This window comes from Pongo pygmaeus, chromosome 4 (genome assembly GCF_028885625.2).
Source record: "Pongo pygmaeus isolate AG05252 chromosome 4, NHGRI_mPonPyg2-v2.0_pri, whole genome shotgun sequence".
Lineage (NCBI taxonomy): Eukaryota > Metazoa > Chordata > Mammalia > Primates > Hominidae > Pongo > Pongo pygmaeus.
The window spans coordinates 58,885,344-58,901,320 of NC_072377.2; the positions used below are offsets into that span (position 1 = coordinate 58,885,344).

Below are 15,977 nucleotides of genomic sequence, written 5' to 3' on the forward strand. Positions count from 1 at the left end.
TACTTTATGGAAAATCAAAAGGAGGAAAGGGGAGCAGAAGAAAATGGAAGAAAAAGGTCCAGAAGGAAGAGAAAGGAGCCAATGTGGGCAGTATCTTGGTCCATTTGTGTTGCTGTAAAAGAATACCTGAGACTGGATAATTTATAAAGAAAAGAAGTATATTTGGTTTATGGTTCTGTAGGCTGTGCAAGAAGCATGGTGCCAGCATGTGCTTCTGTTGAGGCCTTCAGGCTGATTCTACTCATGGCAGAAGGTAAAGGTGAACCGGCTTGTGCAGAGATTACATGGTGATAGAGGAGGCAAGAGAGAGATGAAGAATGTGTCAGGCTCTTTTAAACAACCAGCTCTTGGAGGAACTCTTGCAGAAACTAATAGAGCAAGAACTCACCCATTACCACAAGGACAGCACCAGACCATTCATGAGGGATCTGCTCCAATGACCCAAACATTTCCCGTTAGGCCCCACTTCCAACATTGGGGATCAAATTTCAACATGAAATTTGGAGGAGACAACCCTTTCCAAAGATAGGCAAAAAGAAGGAAAATATTTTGTTGCTATAGTGGTTATGGATCTCCAGTTTCCCATGGAACATGGCATGCCTGTAATCACACACATATTAATCTGTGACATTAACCAAATGACTGACCAGCTAAGGTTGAGATGACAGAATCCCCTTAAAGACCGGGACCTTTATTACAAACTTCCCTGAGAGCCGATGTGGTTGGACAGAGAATGTCCTTTAAAAAAATGTTTGTTATTTTCTTGAGGACAGAGATCATGTTTTCACTGTTGCTCATGTGTTCAGTGTCTAATATGTAGTAAGTGCTAAAAAATACGTTGAATAAATGAGAAACATTCTTTCTGTTGCCGAAGGTAAGCACTTCACATATGTTATTTAGTACTCATTTTAGTATAGCAAACTGATTTTATACATGATGAAAAAGGAGTCTATTAATTTGCCCAAAGTTGAGAACTGGGATTCCAACCCAGTTTTGACTCAGCCCTTTGCTTTTAGCCAAGGCTTTCCTGCTCAGAAGGATCTAGGAGTGGTAAAAATAGTTTGAGATTGAAAAACATGTCTCTAATTATTAGTTTTGTACTCCTTGTATGATTAGTAGCATCATTTGCATGAACTATTTCTATCATATTATCCACAGCAGTTCATTCAAACTACCCTTTTGGCTCGATGATAGTTTTGCCCAGTATGCAAAATATAACAGATGTCACATTCCAACATTTGATTCATTGCCTGGTTGGACTCCAACATCAATTTGTTACGTTAACAAACAAACAAAAGTTGGTTCTAATGGCACAACTCAAATTTATTTTTTTGTTTTTTATTATATCTGAATCTCTATGGCCCCTAAGTTTTTAGAAGTGTTTAAGTTCTTCCACAGTAAGTAAACAGATATGATAATGCTATCTGCCAACTCTTTATATTTTTTGAACTGTAAAATTTATTTTGTAAAATGTCCTTATTTATGAAACCTTTAATGAGTTTCTTGCTTTAAATATCTGTGGGTTACTTGAAAGAAAGTTTTTATTACAGGTCTAAGACTTGCTTTTCTTTGAACATCTTTCATGGTTGAAATAGAATATAAACTCAGTCATCAAATTTAGATTAGTTTTAGCTGTAAATAACTAATAGTCTGCAGTAGAACAAGTTTCTATAAACAGTATTTTTAACGTGCTCTACTAAAACTTTTCAGCATTGATCCATACTAACATGCAATTTAGTGAACTTGCTAGGAAAAGCATGGTAAAAATGTTGGCTTTTCTGGGTGTACTGAGAGATCTAGCAAAAATGCATCCCAAAGTGCAAAAACCTTACATTTATTTCTCTTTATGACAAGTGTAAACTGTTAAGGTTAAGTGGGTGGGGCAACCGGAAGTAATTACTAAGGCCAGTGGCATTTTTGTGGTTTAATAAAGGCAGAAGCTAATTATTCAGTTTTTATTTAAGTGAAATGGTGCCAAAAAGGAGGTTCCTGTGGAGCAGCTGCACTCCTTCAGTGTTACCCTAATTTACCAAAGACACAACTGTCACAAACAAAACTTTTAAACTTGATATATAGCCACAAAAGTAAGGAGGCTTTTGTTTGGAGTGCATGCAGAAGAACTCCTTTATACAAATCAACCGGCAGATGACGGACAATGATGAAAATTTGATTCTTTGAAGTCATAATAGTCATTGAAATGTGTGAAATTCTGGTATTGAAAAGAGAGCGGCCAGCAAGACTCTAAATCCTGGGTGGTTGCAAGAAGCTTGCTGGGAGGTTTTTCTGCATTTTGACACCAACTTCCCATTGCTTGTTCCCTGCTTCCTTTGTTAAAGAAAAAAAAAGTTGAAATCACAGAAGATAAATGGAGACAGTTGATAACCGAATCATACAGTTTTAATATGGAAAACTAGTATTTTATCATGGAAATTGGTATTTGAAAGAATAAAGTTCATATACATATATTGGTACATTCATAGTGATTTTTTAAATTCCTCTTCATTTATGTAGACTTGTGAAATGGCAGGTCAGCTATCATCTCCTCCAAAATTTAAAATTGTTGAAGATATGGTGTTGAAAGAATGAACTTTGGAATTATGACATGCATCTTTCCAATAGCAAATTTTGACTTGAATGCCCTTAATCTGTGAATTATCATTGACTTATTAGTTATCATTTATTAAAATAGCATATTGTACATAAGATTGTATTTCTGAAACTTTATTAGGATAATGACATTAATAACGGAAACATAGGTTTCATATTTGACCCAACTATTCAACAATTAAAAGTTTTAAAATTCAGTAAATCTGTGTGTATTACTTATACAGTAGCTTGTTTTATTAGAATTTACAGATAATTATTAACTGGTGAGTCTTGAGGTTCTTCAGGTTCCAGCTTGAAGGCTTTTCATACCTATGTGATTTAGTTTTTTGAATTATTATTTATAAATTATTTATCTCTATTTTACCAGTAAAATAAGAAATTTGTAAAAGGCAATAGTGACATCTTTCTCCAAAGCATTTTTAGCTTTTCTAAATAGGTTTCAAAAACTCACAGGTGATCCATATTGCCATACAAAAGTAGAAATCTATAAAGAATACAATTAGTTCAATATAATTTAAATAGTTTGCAGATTTTAAATTTTTTTGTGAAAGTTAGGTCTCAGGTAGCTCCGTGAGAATTTAGAGGGAACCACACAAAGCGTTGAAGACACAAGTAGAGTTCAGCATAGCGCCTCATAGTTCTTTTCAAGTGTTACATTGTTTTAATGGAATCTTGGAGTGGGAGCTTTAGCCCATTGAAATGCGCTTAAAGAACAGGTTCTTCTGTCACTAGCCGAAGCTGTGTGGATGAAATAACAATAGGGTGTCGTGATGCATTTTTAAAGTGTGAGAAATCAGGTTGTCTAGACTGAGAGTGTGCCTACAGGGACTAGGAATTTTAGAGCCTCTGTGCCCTTTAGGTGTCAAGTATATGAGAGATGCCAAGCCTCTTTATTCTGTCTTTGGCAGCAGCTAATTGGGCTGTAGTACCTTACATGTCTTCTGCATGCAAAAACTGATTCTGTGTCATGACAACTTGGATTTCCAAAATCAGAAACCCACTTGTTCAAATGCCAACTTTAAATTAGGGGAAGATACCAATAAATAATTGCCATAATTCGAGAAGACGTGGAAGATTGGTAGTTATGAGTTCAAAATATAAATAATTTAGCAACATTGTGTAGACACTTTTTAAAAACGGTTTCCTATATATTGTCCTTTCTACTTTGTAGCTCAAATACTGTTTTATAGTATAAATCAAGAAATACTATTTCAATTTTTTTCAAAACTTGAAAAAGTCTAAAATCTTAAGTTTTTAAATCACTTTGGCATATATGCATCACAGTATAGAAGTAGGTAAAGTAAAAGTGTTTCCCCTAATCTTCCTGAGGTAACCAGTGTTAAGAGTTTAATGTGTTTCCTTTCATATAGTTTTAAAAATAGACATAACTTACAGCTCCAACTTTTATGAGCTCAGCTCAGAACAGAGAGGATGCTTTGGAATTTGGAAAAGATGCCCCACCCCATAACATGCTTATAGTGTTTGTTTATACCCAGCGTAAGCTGTAGCTGAGGAAATGAGACAGATTAATCTAAAGATATATAATATTAAATAATAAACTACTGTGGCAGATTGCAAGTATTACAGTGAATTCAAAGGAGGAATTAAACATTGAGGACTTCCCAGGAGTTGAGCCACTTTAAGCTCTTAAATAGAGACATATATGCTTCAGGAAGTCATTAAATGTAATAATACTTAAACTTTTTTTGAAGTTGAACCTGAATATTAGAAATTACCAATTAAAGTATTGCACACCTTTAAAAATTATGTGCCAACTTCACTCATTTTTACTTTAAACTAGATGTAGGGAAACTTTAAAAATAAGTAAATGTAGGCACATATTAGAAGTGCATATTTGTGTAAATATTTATATGGATAATTTTGATAGTTTCTGTAAACAAGCTGTGACAAAGTAGCCACACCTAATTATAGATGCAGGTGGAAAGGTATTGTGTTAAATAGAGGATTGGTTGCCAACTAAAATAACTTTAAAGAATTGGTTTTTAATCTTGTGGATAGAGATAATAGCCAAGTCAGAAATGTGTTTCGTGTTTTTCCCACTAGTACGTACTAGCTAAGAATACTTAGCAGCTAAGTATTCTTGCCAATTATTTGGTTCATAGCATTGATAGATTGAAACTACAAATAAACATTAGTCTTCATTAGGGTGTATATTATAATTACGTTAGATCTTTCTTATGTATTATTATGTAGATCTTTCTTCTAAATATGGTTTTCAAACTCTTTTATGTACAATATACTTATGACAGTATAAGAACCATGATTTTAAAATGCTTCATTAATAAGCATATGGTTGACCCCAATGTGATTTACTTTGATCAAATAAAGTATTTTACCATTACTCAATGGAGATTTAACCCATTTATGTCTGAGGTTGCAATTTTTAGAATTTTTGCAATCAGACCTTGGCAATGGCCTTGAGCAGTGGGATATAAATAACTCCCACATGCTTAGCGTTCCAGTAATGGAACACTAGGCATAAATAGGTTTTAAACTCTGAATTACTTTACTAATTTGTGTCCTGACTGCCACTATGTTTTGATAAATGTATCTACTCTGGGGCATCAAAATTCTGTGCATTTTCAAAATGAGCATTTGTTACTGGATAAAATTATAGAAAAATCGAGTTAAAGTTACCATTGTTTTCATCTCACATTTTGGCAAAAATTATGCCACTTTTTGGGATTACTTTTGCAGAATGTGTTTGATTGTATCATTCTCTCTTTAATAGGTTTCTCCAAAGGGAGATACATCACAATGCTAATTAAAGTTGTTAAATTTACAGCTTTACAAAAAGGTTCAGGTTTCCTTCTCAAGGTAGTGCCTTGTGGGTAAGCAATTTGACACAGAAACTATAAGTAACAGATTGTGTTCTATTTAAGATTTAAATAAACATGCAAATAAGGATTTACTTTTTATATCCCCTTTTCATATTTCCTTTATATTTTTTCTCCTCTGACTAGTTCGCACTTGCTCACAAAGTAAGAGCATTGTTGACTATAGGCTCTTCTGCGAGCAAACAGTCTCTTCAGAAAATACCAATGCTTTGTTGGACAAAAGGGCGTAAGTTTTTTTTACAATCCTTTTCCACGTCTTCTACTACCTCCCCCTAAATAAACCATTTACAGGTATCTAAATAGCAATTTATGTTGTAAAGTATCAGAATGGTAGTGAAATAAGCCAGAAAGTTTATCTCAATTTATGAACAAATCTGAATAGAGTTGCATGAATATAGGAAATAACAAAAGTACATTAGTGAGTATGTAGGCTGTTTGAAACGTGGTTTTTTTTTTATTTGTTTGTTTTTTTGCTTATTTTTCTGTAGGATATCACTACTTTAACTGGTGTTCCAGAAGAGCATATAAAAACTAGAAAAGTCAGGATCTTTGTTCCTGCTCGCAATAACATGCAGTCTGGAGTAAACAACACAAAGAAATGGAAGATGGAGTTTGATACCAGGGAGCGATGGGAAAATCCTTTGATGGGTTGGGCATCAACGTGAGTACTTTAGTTTAATGTGAATATTGTCAGCTATCTTTTTCTATGTAGATCTTTCTTCTAAATATGATTTTCAAACTTTTATGTACAGTATACTTATGACAGTACTTTTTGACGTTGTTAGGTATCACTGCTCAAAGATACACATTATATATTTAGATATTCAGATAAGTGTGGCTTAGCACAATAAACTATGACAGTCTTTTTCAGAGTACTACTTATTAGATAAAAATGACTGAATTTGAGAGCACTGTTATGGAACTCAAAGCTATGTATACAGTAGTCCCTCCTTATCTGTAGTTTTGCTTTCTACGGTTTCAGTTATCCGACAGACAGTACAATAAGATATTTTGAGAGAGAGAGACTACACTTAATATAACTTTTCTTACAGTATGTAAGTGTTATAATTGTTCAATTTTATTACAGCTTATTGTTAATTTCTTACTACGCCTAATTTATAAGTTAATCATAGGTCTGTGTGTTTAGGAAAATATAGGATTTGATACTATTCATGGTTTTAAGCATCCACTAGGGGTTTTGGAACTTGTCCCCCCTCAGACAAGGGGGAAGACTGTTTTATCCAAGATACTGTTAGAATGGTGTTTATAATATAGTGACACTTTAACTTGTTTTAAAATTACGATAAACTCCTTTGTAATATATTATATATATATATATCCTTTTTCTTTGTAAGGGGAGTAGGAACTAGGTCAATTTAGAAATTAGCTAACTTGAGGGAAACTTATAAGTTCCTGAGATACTGTGATTAATAATAATTAATAATTAATAAATTACTTTTTATTTTTATTTATTATTTTCTTTAGAGATGGGGTCTTGCCCCCTTGCCCAGGCTGGAGTGCAGTGATGTGATCTTAGCTCACTGCAGCCCTGAACTCTGGGATGATCAAGCAGTCCTCCCACCTTAATCCCCCAAGTAGCTGGGAATATAGGTACATGCCACAGCACCTGGCTAATTTTTTTTTATCTTTTTGTAGAAATGGAGTCTCGCTTTGTTGCCCGGGCTGGTCTCGAACTCCTGGCTTCAAGCGATCCACCCACTTCAGCCTCGGAAAGTACTGGGATTTCAGGTGTGAGCCACCATGTCTGGCCATTAAATTGCTTTTTAACAGTGTATTGGAATAAATTCTTGTGGTACTAATGAAGTCAGTGACCTAATTCTCCATAATGGAATTGGGCCCAAATGTTAAATAGGAGGGCTGATTCTAGTTAAATTTAAAAAGCTGTCATTAGAGAAAACATTAGGCAGATAAGCTAGAAAATTGTCATTCCTATTGAAACTCTTAGAACATTGTGTCCAGTCTCCAGTTGAAGGTAGTTATAAACTTAAATTAGAAAATGTAGACTGTCTTGTTTTAGAAAAGTATAATATTCAACATCATTTCCTGTTGATTACTTGGGAGACTTTTTTTAGAAAACATCTGTCATGTTTCAGTTTAAATAGAATTATATTTTATTAGGCAAATGATATATAGGCACAATTTTTTAGTTTTTTCTTATGTTGCAGTTTAATTTATTAAAATGAGAAAAAAGTCAAACAATACGAATTCAATTAGAACATCACAAAAATACAAATGTTCTTCCACAGATCTACAAATTTGTTATAAGATTAGTTATAATTCAGTGTGTTATAAAATTAAGAGAACCAAAATGAAACACTTTGCTAAGAATATTCTGCTTTATCAAACCACCTAGGTAGAGTCTTGAGCACTCACTGGTAGTAAAGCTGAGAAATAGATACTTATCCAACTTAGTCTTTGGAGTGAATCTGTATATGTGAGATAAGCCGCCATGTCATGGTTATAAGGAAGGGATGGAATCAGCTCATGTCCCTCAAAGCCCATAATTGTCATGTCTCCTGTAGAAGTAGTACAAGACCTGGCCTGGAAATTGTTAGAAAGGGGAGCTACCAAACGGAAAACTGAATCTACCCAGTTTCTGGAAAACAACAGATGGAGGAACATTTGGCTTCCAAACTTTTTCATATGTAAGACAATTTTCCTAAGAAATCTTGCTCTGGTGGGTTGTATATTCTCAGTACTTGTCAAGAAAACAGAAGTCTCCCATTAACTCTAACTCCAAAGAATAAATACCAGGTCAGATTTCCCAATGCACTTTACTGTTTCAAGAGATTCCTGGTGGTGCCTGCATCTGTAAGAATGGTCGTACATAGACAAAATCAGTGGTTCTCAACTGAGGGTGCTTTTGTATCCTTAAAAATTTGCCAGTGTGTGGAGACATTCCTGGTTTTAATAAGTGGTGGCTTCTGCTGACATCTAGCTAATAATGGCAATGCTATGAGACACAGGACTGCCCTCCTTTGCAACCAAGAAAAAATTTTCTGGCCTCCCAAAAGTAGAAGATGCTGAGGATTAAAAGCCCCAGTATCAAGGAGAATACTTTGAGACCATTTTTTTTTCCTTACAAAAACACAATATCCCCACCAATGTGAGATGTTAGATCACATTTTTGTACAAGGGTGGTTGTGGTAGATAGAATTCTAAGATGCCCCAGGATATCTGCTTTTTTGTTACAACTCTAATCATCCTCTTCCATAAGGTATGGCTACGTCTGTGACTTGTTCTAGACAATTGATTATGGCAAAGGTGAGGGGATGCTCTCTGGCAATTACCTTTCCTTATATCAGAAACAATAAGAATCTATATTTTCTTTCTATCTTGTGTTTGCTTTCATAATAAAGTGATTTAGAGTATCCCCTTATTCATGGAAATTTTGCCCTTTAGTCTAAGGCCCTTCATACATAATTGAATATTGTTCTTTTTTAAATTTTAGATCCAGGGGGTACATGTGCAGGTTTGTTACATGGATATATTGGGTGATGCTGGGGTTTGGGCTTCTAGTGAACTCATCACCCAAATAGTAAACACAGTGCCCGGTAGGCAGTTTTTCAACTCTTGCCCCCTTCTCCCTCTCCCCTCTATTGGAGTTCCCAGTGTTTATTGTTTCCATCTTTATGTCCATGTGTACCCATCGTTCAGCTTTCACAAATGAGAACATGCAGTATTTGATTTTCTGTTTCTGCATTAATTCACTTAGGATGATGGCCTCCAGCTTCATCCATGTTGCCACAGAGGACATGATTTGATTCTTTTTTATTGCTGCATAGTATTCCATGATGTTTATGTACCACATTTTCTTTATGTACCACATTTCTTTATCCAATCCATTGTTGATGGACACTTAGGTTGATTCCTTGACTTTGCTATTGTGAATGGTTTCTTTTTGATAAAATGAGTTATTTTTCTTTGGGTAGATACCCAGTAGTGAGACTGCTAGGTCAAATGGTAGTTCTGTTTTTAGTTCTTTGAGAAATCTCCATACTGTATTCCATAGGGGTTGAATTGCTTTACATTCCCACCATTAGTGTATAAGCATTTCCTTTTCTCTGCATCCTTGCCAACAATAGCCATTCTGACTAGTATGAAATGGTATTTCATGGTAGTTTTGATTTGCATTTCTGTGACGATTAGTGCTGTTGAGCATTTTTCGTGTTTATTGGCCATTTGTATGTTTTCTTTTGAAGTGTAGCTGTTGTGTTATCCTTTTTATTTTATGTTTCATATAATATATGGAGTCATTTTGTAAACCACATGCTTCTAGAAGCTGAAGGAATTTATAAGGAAAAAATTTGTCCCTATCCAGTGACTGAAAGGTTAATGATTACTGTTTTTCAATCACATGAGATTTTTACATGTTCATCTATTCCCCAGACTCACTGTAGTAATAATACATTCCCAGCAACATTCAGTAATAAATGATTATTTGAGTACTTGTGCCTTGTATACTCTAAATTGTTTATGAGTAAAATACTTTATATGAGAATATACATTTGAGTGGTATAGAGGTGAAAAAGTAATATCTTCCTCACATCTATTGCAAGGTTTGTGGCTGAGGACATCTATAACAAAAGATAGTTTAACAAGAGACTAGCATACAGCTTCATTTTGTGTAAGTTTTATGTGATACAGGAGACTTCAGAAATAAAGACCCAAAGAAACAGGGAAGTCTGTGTATTTTTGTGCTTAGTTTTGATGAAGAGTGGCCAGTCACACAGAAAGATGGTTGGACAAAGTTTATGATCTAATGATTATAAACTAGGAAGAACTTAGCCAGACCTGTTTGTTCAAATTCTTGTCTGTGTCTCTGTCTTCAGAAATAAGGACATTCCATTCCTTCTATTATAGGGTAGACAGTTCTGGAATGAGGGTCTTAGGACTGACTTCAGAAGGTCAGATAATTCTGTTATATCCTACTTCAGGGGAGAGTGTCAGAGAGACCTTCCTGCTTCTGCTGTTTTCTCAAATGCCAAGCTGCCATATTTTGGGGATAGTGTGTCCTGAAAGCGCATTAGTGGATTGTTTAAATAAATACAGTTTTACTTTGCTGTGCTTGCACAAAGGTTCACACAATCATTATTATAGTATTGCTTAGTCTGGAAATAGCATATTAAATGTTGAAATATGTAGTGATTTAATACTCTGATGCTTTAAGACAAAACTGTAACCTATTGTGCGTAAATATGGAAATGCTGTTTTTATTACATATTGATTGAAAATGAGATATACAACATGTTTGGGAAGTAAAGTTCTTTTTCAAAACGTAGTTTTGCCGAAGTAAAAAGTTTTTTGAAGCAATAGACCTTGTCTGCAATTGTTTTATCTGAGACATTGTTTTGAATCTTGAATAATTTTAAAAAACATTCATTACTTCTTTTTGTTCTGGTGTTAACAACCAGTAGCATGAAAAAATATAAGAAAAAAATTATTATTTAAAATATTTACTTATTTGATTTGATTACAACAGAGAATTGCTACTCTTTTTTTAGCATTTTAATGACACAAAAATAGTATGTAATTCTACTGCTTGGACATATTGAATTCTGACTTCTCTTTGTGAAATATTTTAAAGCTTTTTATAAAATTGTTAGAATTGTAAGCTGAAGGTTTTTCATGATCATCTAATTAAATTTTATCACTTAACTAAGAAATAAACCTGTGTCCCAGATAAATTAATGAGTTGACCATAGTTTGGGTTCTCAGCCTGCTTATATTTTATTTTACAATTATATATACAGTATTAATATGTAGAATATTAAAAATATAAAATATTTAAAACCTGGCTAGATAAGGTCATATAACTTGTATTTTTTTTAATCAGGAGAATTACTGTATTTAATGGAGCAAAGAGAATGTTAGTATTTTAATGTGTTTTTTGCTGTGGGTCAAGGAATGATTTTAGGATATGCTAAAAGAGAAATGACTATCCATCCTATACCTAGAATATATTTGTTTCCAAAGCCACAAGGTTTCCTAATTTAGGGGATCTTGGGCTTAACTTTATTCTTTTTTTTTTTTTTTTTTTGAGATGGAGTCTCACTCTGTCGCCCAGGCTGGAGTGCAGTAGGTGATCTCGGCTCACTGCAAGCTCCGCCTCCCGGTTTCACGCCATTCTCCTGCCTCAGCCTCCTGAGTAGCTGGGACTACAGGCACCTGCCACCACGCCCAGCTAATTTTTTTGTATTTTTAGTAGAGACGGGGTTTCACCGTGTTAGCCAGGATGGTCTTGATCTCCTGACCTCGTGATCCCCCTGCCTAGGCCTCCCAAAGTGCTGGAATTACAGGTGTGAGCCACCATGCCCGGCCAACTTTATTCATTTCTTCTAACTGATAGATACTGTCTAGGTCTATCATATTGATGGAATGGCTTGGAGGATTTAACAGACATCTAACCCTGCTGATGTAAGAGTATTACAGAGGGTTAGAAGTGTGCAGTATAAGAAATATGACAAATGTAACACCTGCAGAGATTATTTTTATATACCTTTGGAAGGGTTTTTTTTTTTCTTTTTTTACTATCTTGCTGTTAAATACACAGGAAAGGACAGATTTCATTGAGCAGCAGAGGCAGTGCTAATGGAAAAGGTAATTTTACAAAGTTACAGTAATTTTTTAATTTTACAGTAATTTCACAGTAATTTTGTGACAGGAATTTGAAATCTTAAATGTTTTCCCATATGTTTTCCTCAGTGGGGATTGAGGGGAAGGATCCTCATTGTGAAAATGGGCTTCATGACTATAAACATGGTTTTATTTTTTAAAAATATAGTGAATACATTTCATTGTTATCTGCTTATCTACAGTATTTTTTGAAAGGCCACTTTGGTTCACATGTAGGATTTTAATATAAATGTGTTTGATCTTTGTTTTTAGATTTCTAAATTCATATTTTAAAGTACTATATTTACATTTCTTTTCTCATCTAAAGTGGAGATTTTCTTATGCTCTTTTAATTACCTGAGTCTTTAAATGTTAGAACTCAAAGGTAAAAGATTTATAGTTGTGTAAATATGAAAAATATCTTAAGGTGCAAAATTGTCCTTTGGGTTTGACCCAAGTGTTTTTACTTTTTAAATCTCCTTGATCCTGTTGCAGGGAGAGAGCATGACTTATCCTTGTTTAATATTGTAGCAAGTTGCCAAAGATGACTATTGGTTATTAATCTCATTTTTTTTTTTTACAATCTTTTATCTTTTAGGTTAGTAAATGCTTACTTTTCATTTATTTCTGTAAGCAGGACTTTAATTTTGATTAAACCTAAAAATGATTTATTTTTCCTCAGCTGTATTAATGTACATTGGTCATTGAAACTCAGTGATCATTGGACTCAGTACTTTTTGTGTTAATCACATTCTGAAAATGTGACTTCTGTGTTAAATTTTAAAAATATTTTTTCATTAGAAAATTATGAATCTGTCATTCAGCTTCTGGAAACAAGGATTTGTTCCATGTCATTGTGGACATAGAAGGTCAAATAGTTTAAGCAGAGATGTGCACAAACGTAGATGTTGCAAATTCTCTCATCACTTGATCCTCAAGCCTTAAGTCATCAAAGTGGACATCTTTCTTAGGTTGGCAGATAGTTGTTTTGATTATGAGTAAGTAGCAAACAGAAGCATTGCCTGTATCATCTTTCCCCTTTACACTGTTCTAACACATTGCCAAAGCACTTCTAAAATTTGCTTTAATCAGGTGGTTCAGTTTTTTTTTAACTTTAAATAAGGATTCTGTCTACTTTTCATCTCATTACTGACTTTTGAACAAGTAAATGACTGTGCTTGCATTGTAGATTTAAACTATAGATACATATTTCCATATATAACATATAAGCCAGGAATGTTACCAGTTACTCCTCTCCCTCCCCTGCTTACTACCCTCTCACCAGTATACCCGCCCTCCCTCCGTAGAAGCCCCCACAACAATTCGGTATATATCCTTCCAGACTTTTTTCAGTGTATGTATATGCATATATTTAAGTTTATATGTCCTTTGGTGAAATGTCATGATTTTCTTAGTATAAGTTTTTCACATTTCTTAGTAAAATTATGCCAAGATATTTTAGTTTTATCACTATTTCAGATGAAGTTTCTTCATTACATTTTCTAGTTGAGTATTGCTAATATTTAAAGTTGATTTTGCATATAAGCCACATTATGTACTGTCTCTTTAGTTCTCATGGTTTTTCAAGGGATTCTGAATGGTGCTAATCAAACTAACAGCATTTAGAGCCACTTATAACTGCTGTTGATACTTAAACTAAAAAATAAACAAATAAGCTAAGCTTCCCAAGAAGAAATTCATTCACTTGCTGTTCTGTGACATTCAGAGGGCATCTAATTAAAATTCTGAGTGCCAAAATGTTTCACCAATATCTTTTATGCATGAATAGTTCTCTTAGGTAAATCAAGAGTCAGTTATAATGCTAATTTTTACGTTGTATTGATACTTAGATCTGTTTTGAATAATATTAAATAGGCCTTGCTCATAAGCAGAAAATGATCATTGAAATTCACAAATGGTAAGTATCTTCACAAAGTCTGTTTTATGGTGTAGAACAAAAAGCAATCTGCCAACCAATGTTGGACACTATAATTATGAAACAATTTTTGATATTTTATTGGTTTACTGATGTTCATCAGTGTCTAGTAAAGTATATGAAAATGATATTGGAGGAAAAGTATCTAAAATCAACCTTGGAAATGTGAACAATGTATTACTTTGCCAGGCTTAATATTGCTTTTTAAACTTTATTGAAATATACATTAAGAAAAGTATACAGATCAGAAGCATACAGCTTCATGAATTTTTACAACCTGAACACACATGCATGTGAGTAGAACCCAGATTGAGAAACAGCATTTCCAGTACCTCAGAAGTTCCCATTTCATCCCATGCTTTTTTCAGATTTCAGCCTTCCAGAGGTAACCACTGTTCTGACTTCTAATAACATAGATTAGTTTTGCCTATTTTTTTTTTTTTTTTTTTTTTTACTTAAAGAGAATTATCCTTTATGTGCTCTTTTGTGACTGGCTTTTTTGCTTAACTTTGTGAGATTCATCCATTCCACGCTATTTATTGATGGTTATTTGTGTAAATTTCTGTTTGGGTTATTATATATAATACAGTACTAAAATGAAGAATGTCGTATATATCTTTTAGTGGATATGTGGCTTTCTAATATGCTAATTAGTCCCTGAAATATTAGTCACTAATTAATTGAATTAATATTCAAACAATTAATTGAATTAATATTCAAACAATTTATATTAAGAGATAATAATAATCTATTAATTATCTGATCCCTTATGTTTCTCAAGTTAATGACAGTAGCAACTTGATAAGTTTTGTTCCAACAGACAGTTAAATTACTGATAGATGACCTTGAACTTGTGGAGGATTATGCATTATTGGAGTGGATCTGTTTCAGTTTTACCTTTAGTCTTGGAACCTAGTGTTAAAAAATAAAAAGGCACGGCCTTTCTGAAGTTTTGATGGAAAGCACAAGGTGTTTACCCACGTTCTCCCTTCAGACTCAGTCTCCCCTGTAACAGGCAGCTGCTGAAATCTTTGCTCAATTCTTTCAGCCTTCCCAGCTATCATTTTGAAACCTTACTCAATCATGTACAGTTGAAAAGCTCCCTGCTCTGTGGATTACTCTTTTCCAGCTGCTCTGGCAATCCTGGACTCCATCTCCAGGCTCCTTGCACTGAGATTACGGCTTTCTGCTTGAGTTCTCGATGCTCCTAGCTTGTCTAGACTAGAGAATACCTTATGGGAACACTGTATAAAGTTGGATCTAAATCCAACTTTAGATTGGTTCCTTTTTTTTAAAGATTGAATTCTCTAGGAGTTTTTTTTTTTTTTCTATTAGTCACTCTCTGGTCTCTGAAAATTATTTTTCTGTTTTGTCCAGAGTTTATAGTTAGGCAGATAAATCTGATATAATATTCTGCCATTACCCAAATTGGAACTTCAGTAATTGAGAAATGAGCAAATAAAGTCTAAAAATAAAAGCACAAATTATATTTAGTGGAGGTTGAAAGAGAGATTGTATACAGTTGGAGGAGGGTAGGATATGAAAGACTTCATGGAATAGGTTGGTATTCAAAGTGAAGCATGAGGGATTATTTGGATGGACTTCCATGTGCAGAGAGTAGGAGAGTATTCCAAGAGGAAGGAACAAATTGAACTGATGGGAAAGTACAGTTTTTTATGAAAACAATTAGCAACCTGATTTGACTAGTTGGTTACTTCTCAGGGGAGTAATGAAAAAGAAGGGGAATTACTTTTTAATTACTCTCAGGGGAGTAATTAAAAAGAAGGCTAGAAAGTAGTTCTATAATATGGACAGAAAGTAGTTCTGTCCATATTATAGAAGTGCTTAAATGCCAAGGTAGAAGACTGAAGTTAATGTGATAGACAGTGAAAACTGTTTGAAATTTTTGAACTGGGCAGAGAGTGAGTTTGGGATTTGAA

General features: G+C 34.0%; 1 protein-coding gene across 4 annotated transcripts in view; it reads left to right on the top strand.

Moving 5' to 3' along the window:
* The window catches only part of NDUFS4 (NADH:ubiquinone oxidoreductase subunit S4), a 122,196-nt gene that overhangs the window by 80,443 nt on the left and 25,776 nt on the right, over positions 1-15,977 (top strand). For 2 of the 4 annotated variants that reach the window (XM_054489649.2, XM_054489652.2), the window contains exon 3: positions 5,954-6,126. In XM_054489649.2, the coding sequence (XP_054345624.1) occupies positions 5,954-6,126 (173 nt within the window). Of the gene's footprint in view, positions 1-5,953; positions 6,127-7,121; positions 7,215-8,008; positions 8,085-15,977 lie in introns of those variants that run through there. The other 2 variants (XM_054489651.2, XM_054489648.2) reach the window with 2 other exon arrangements.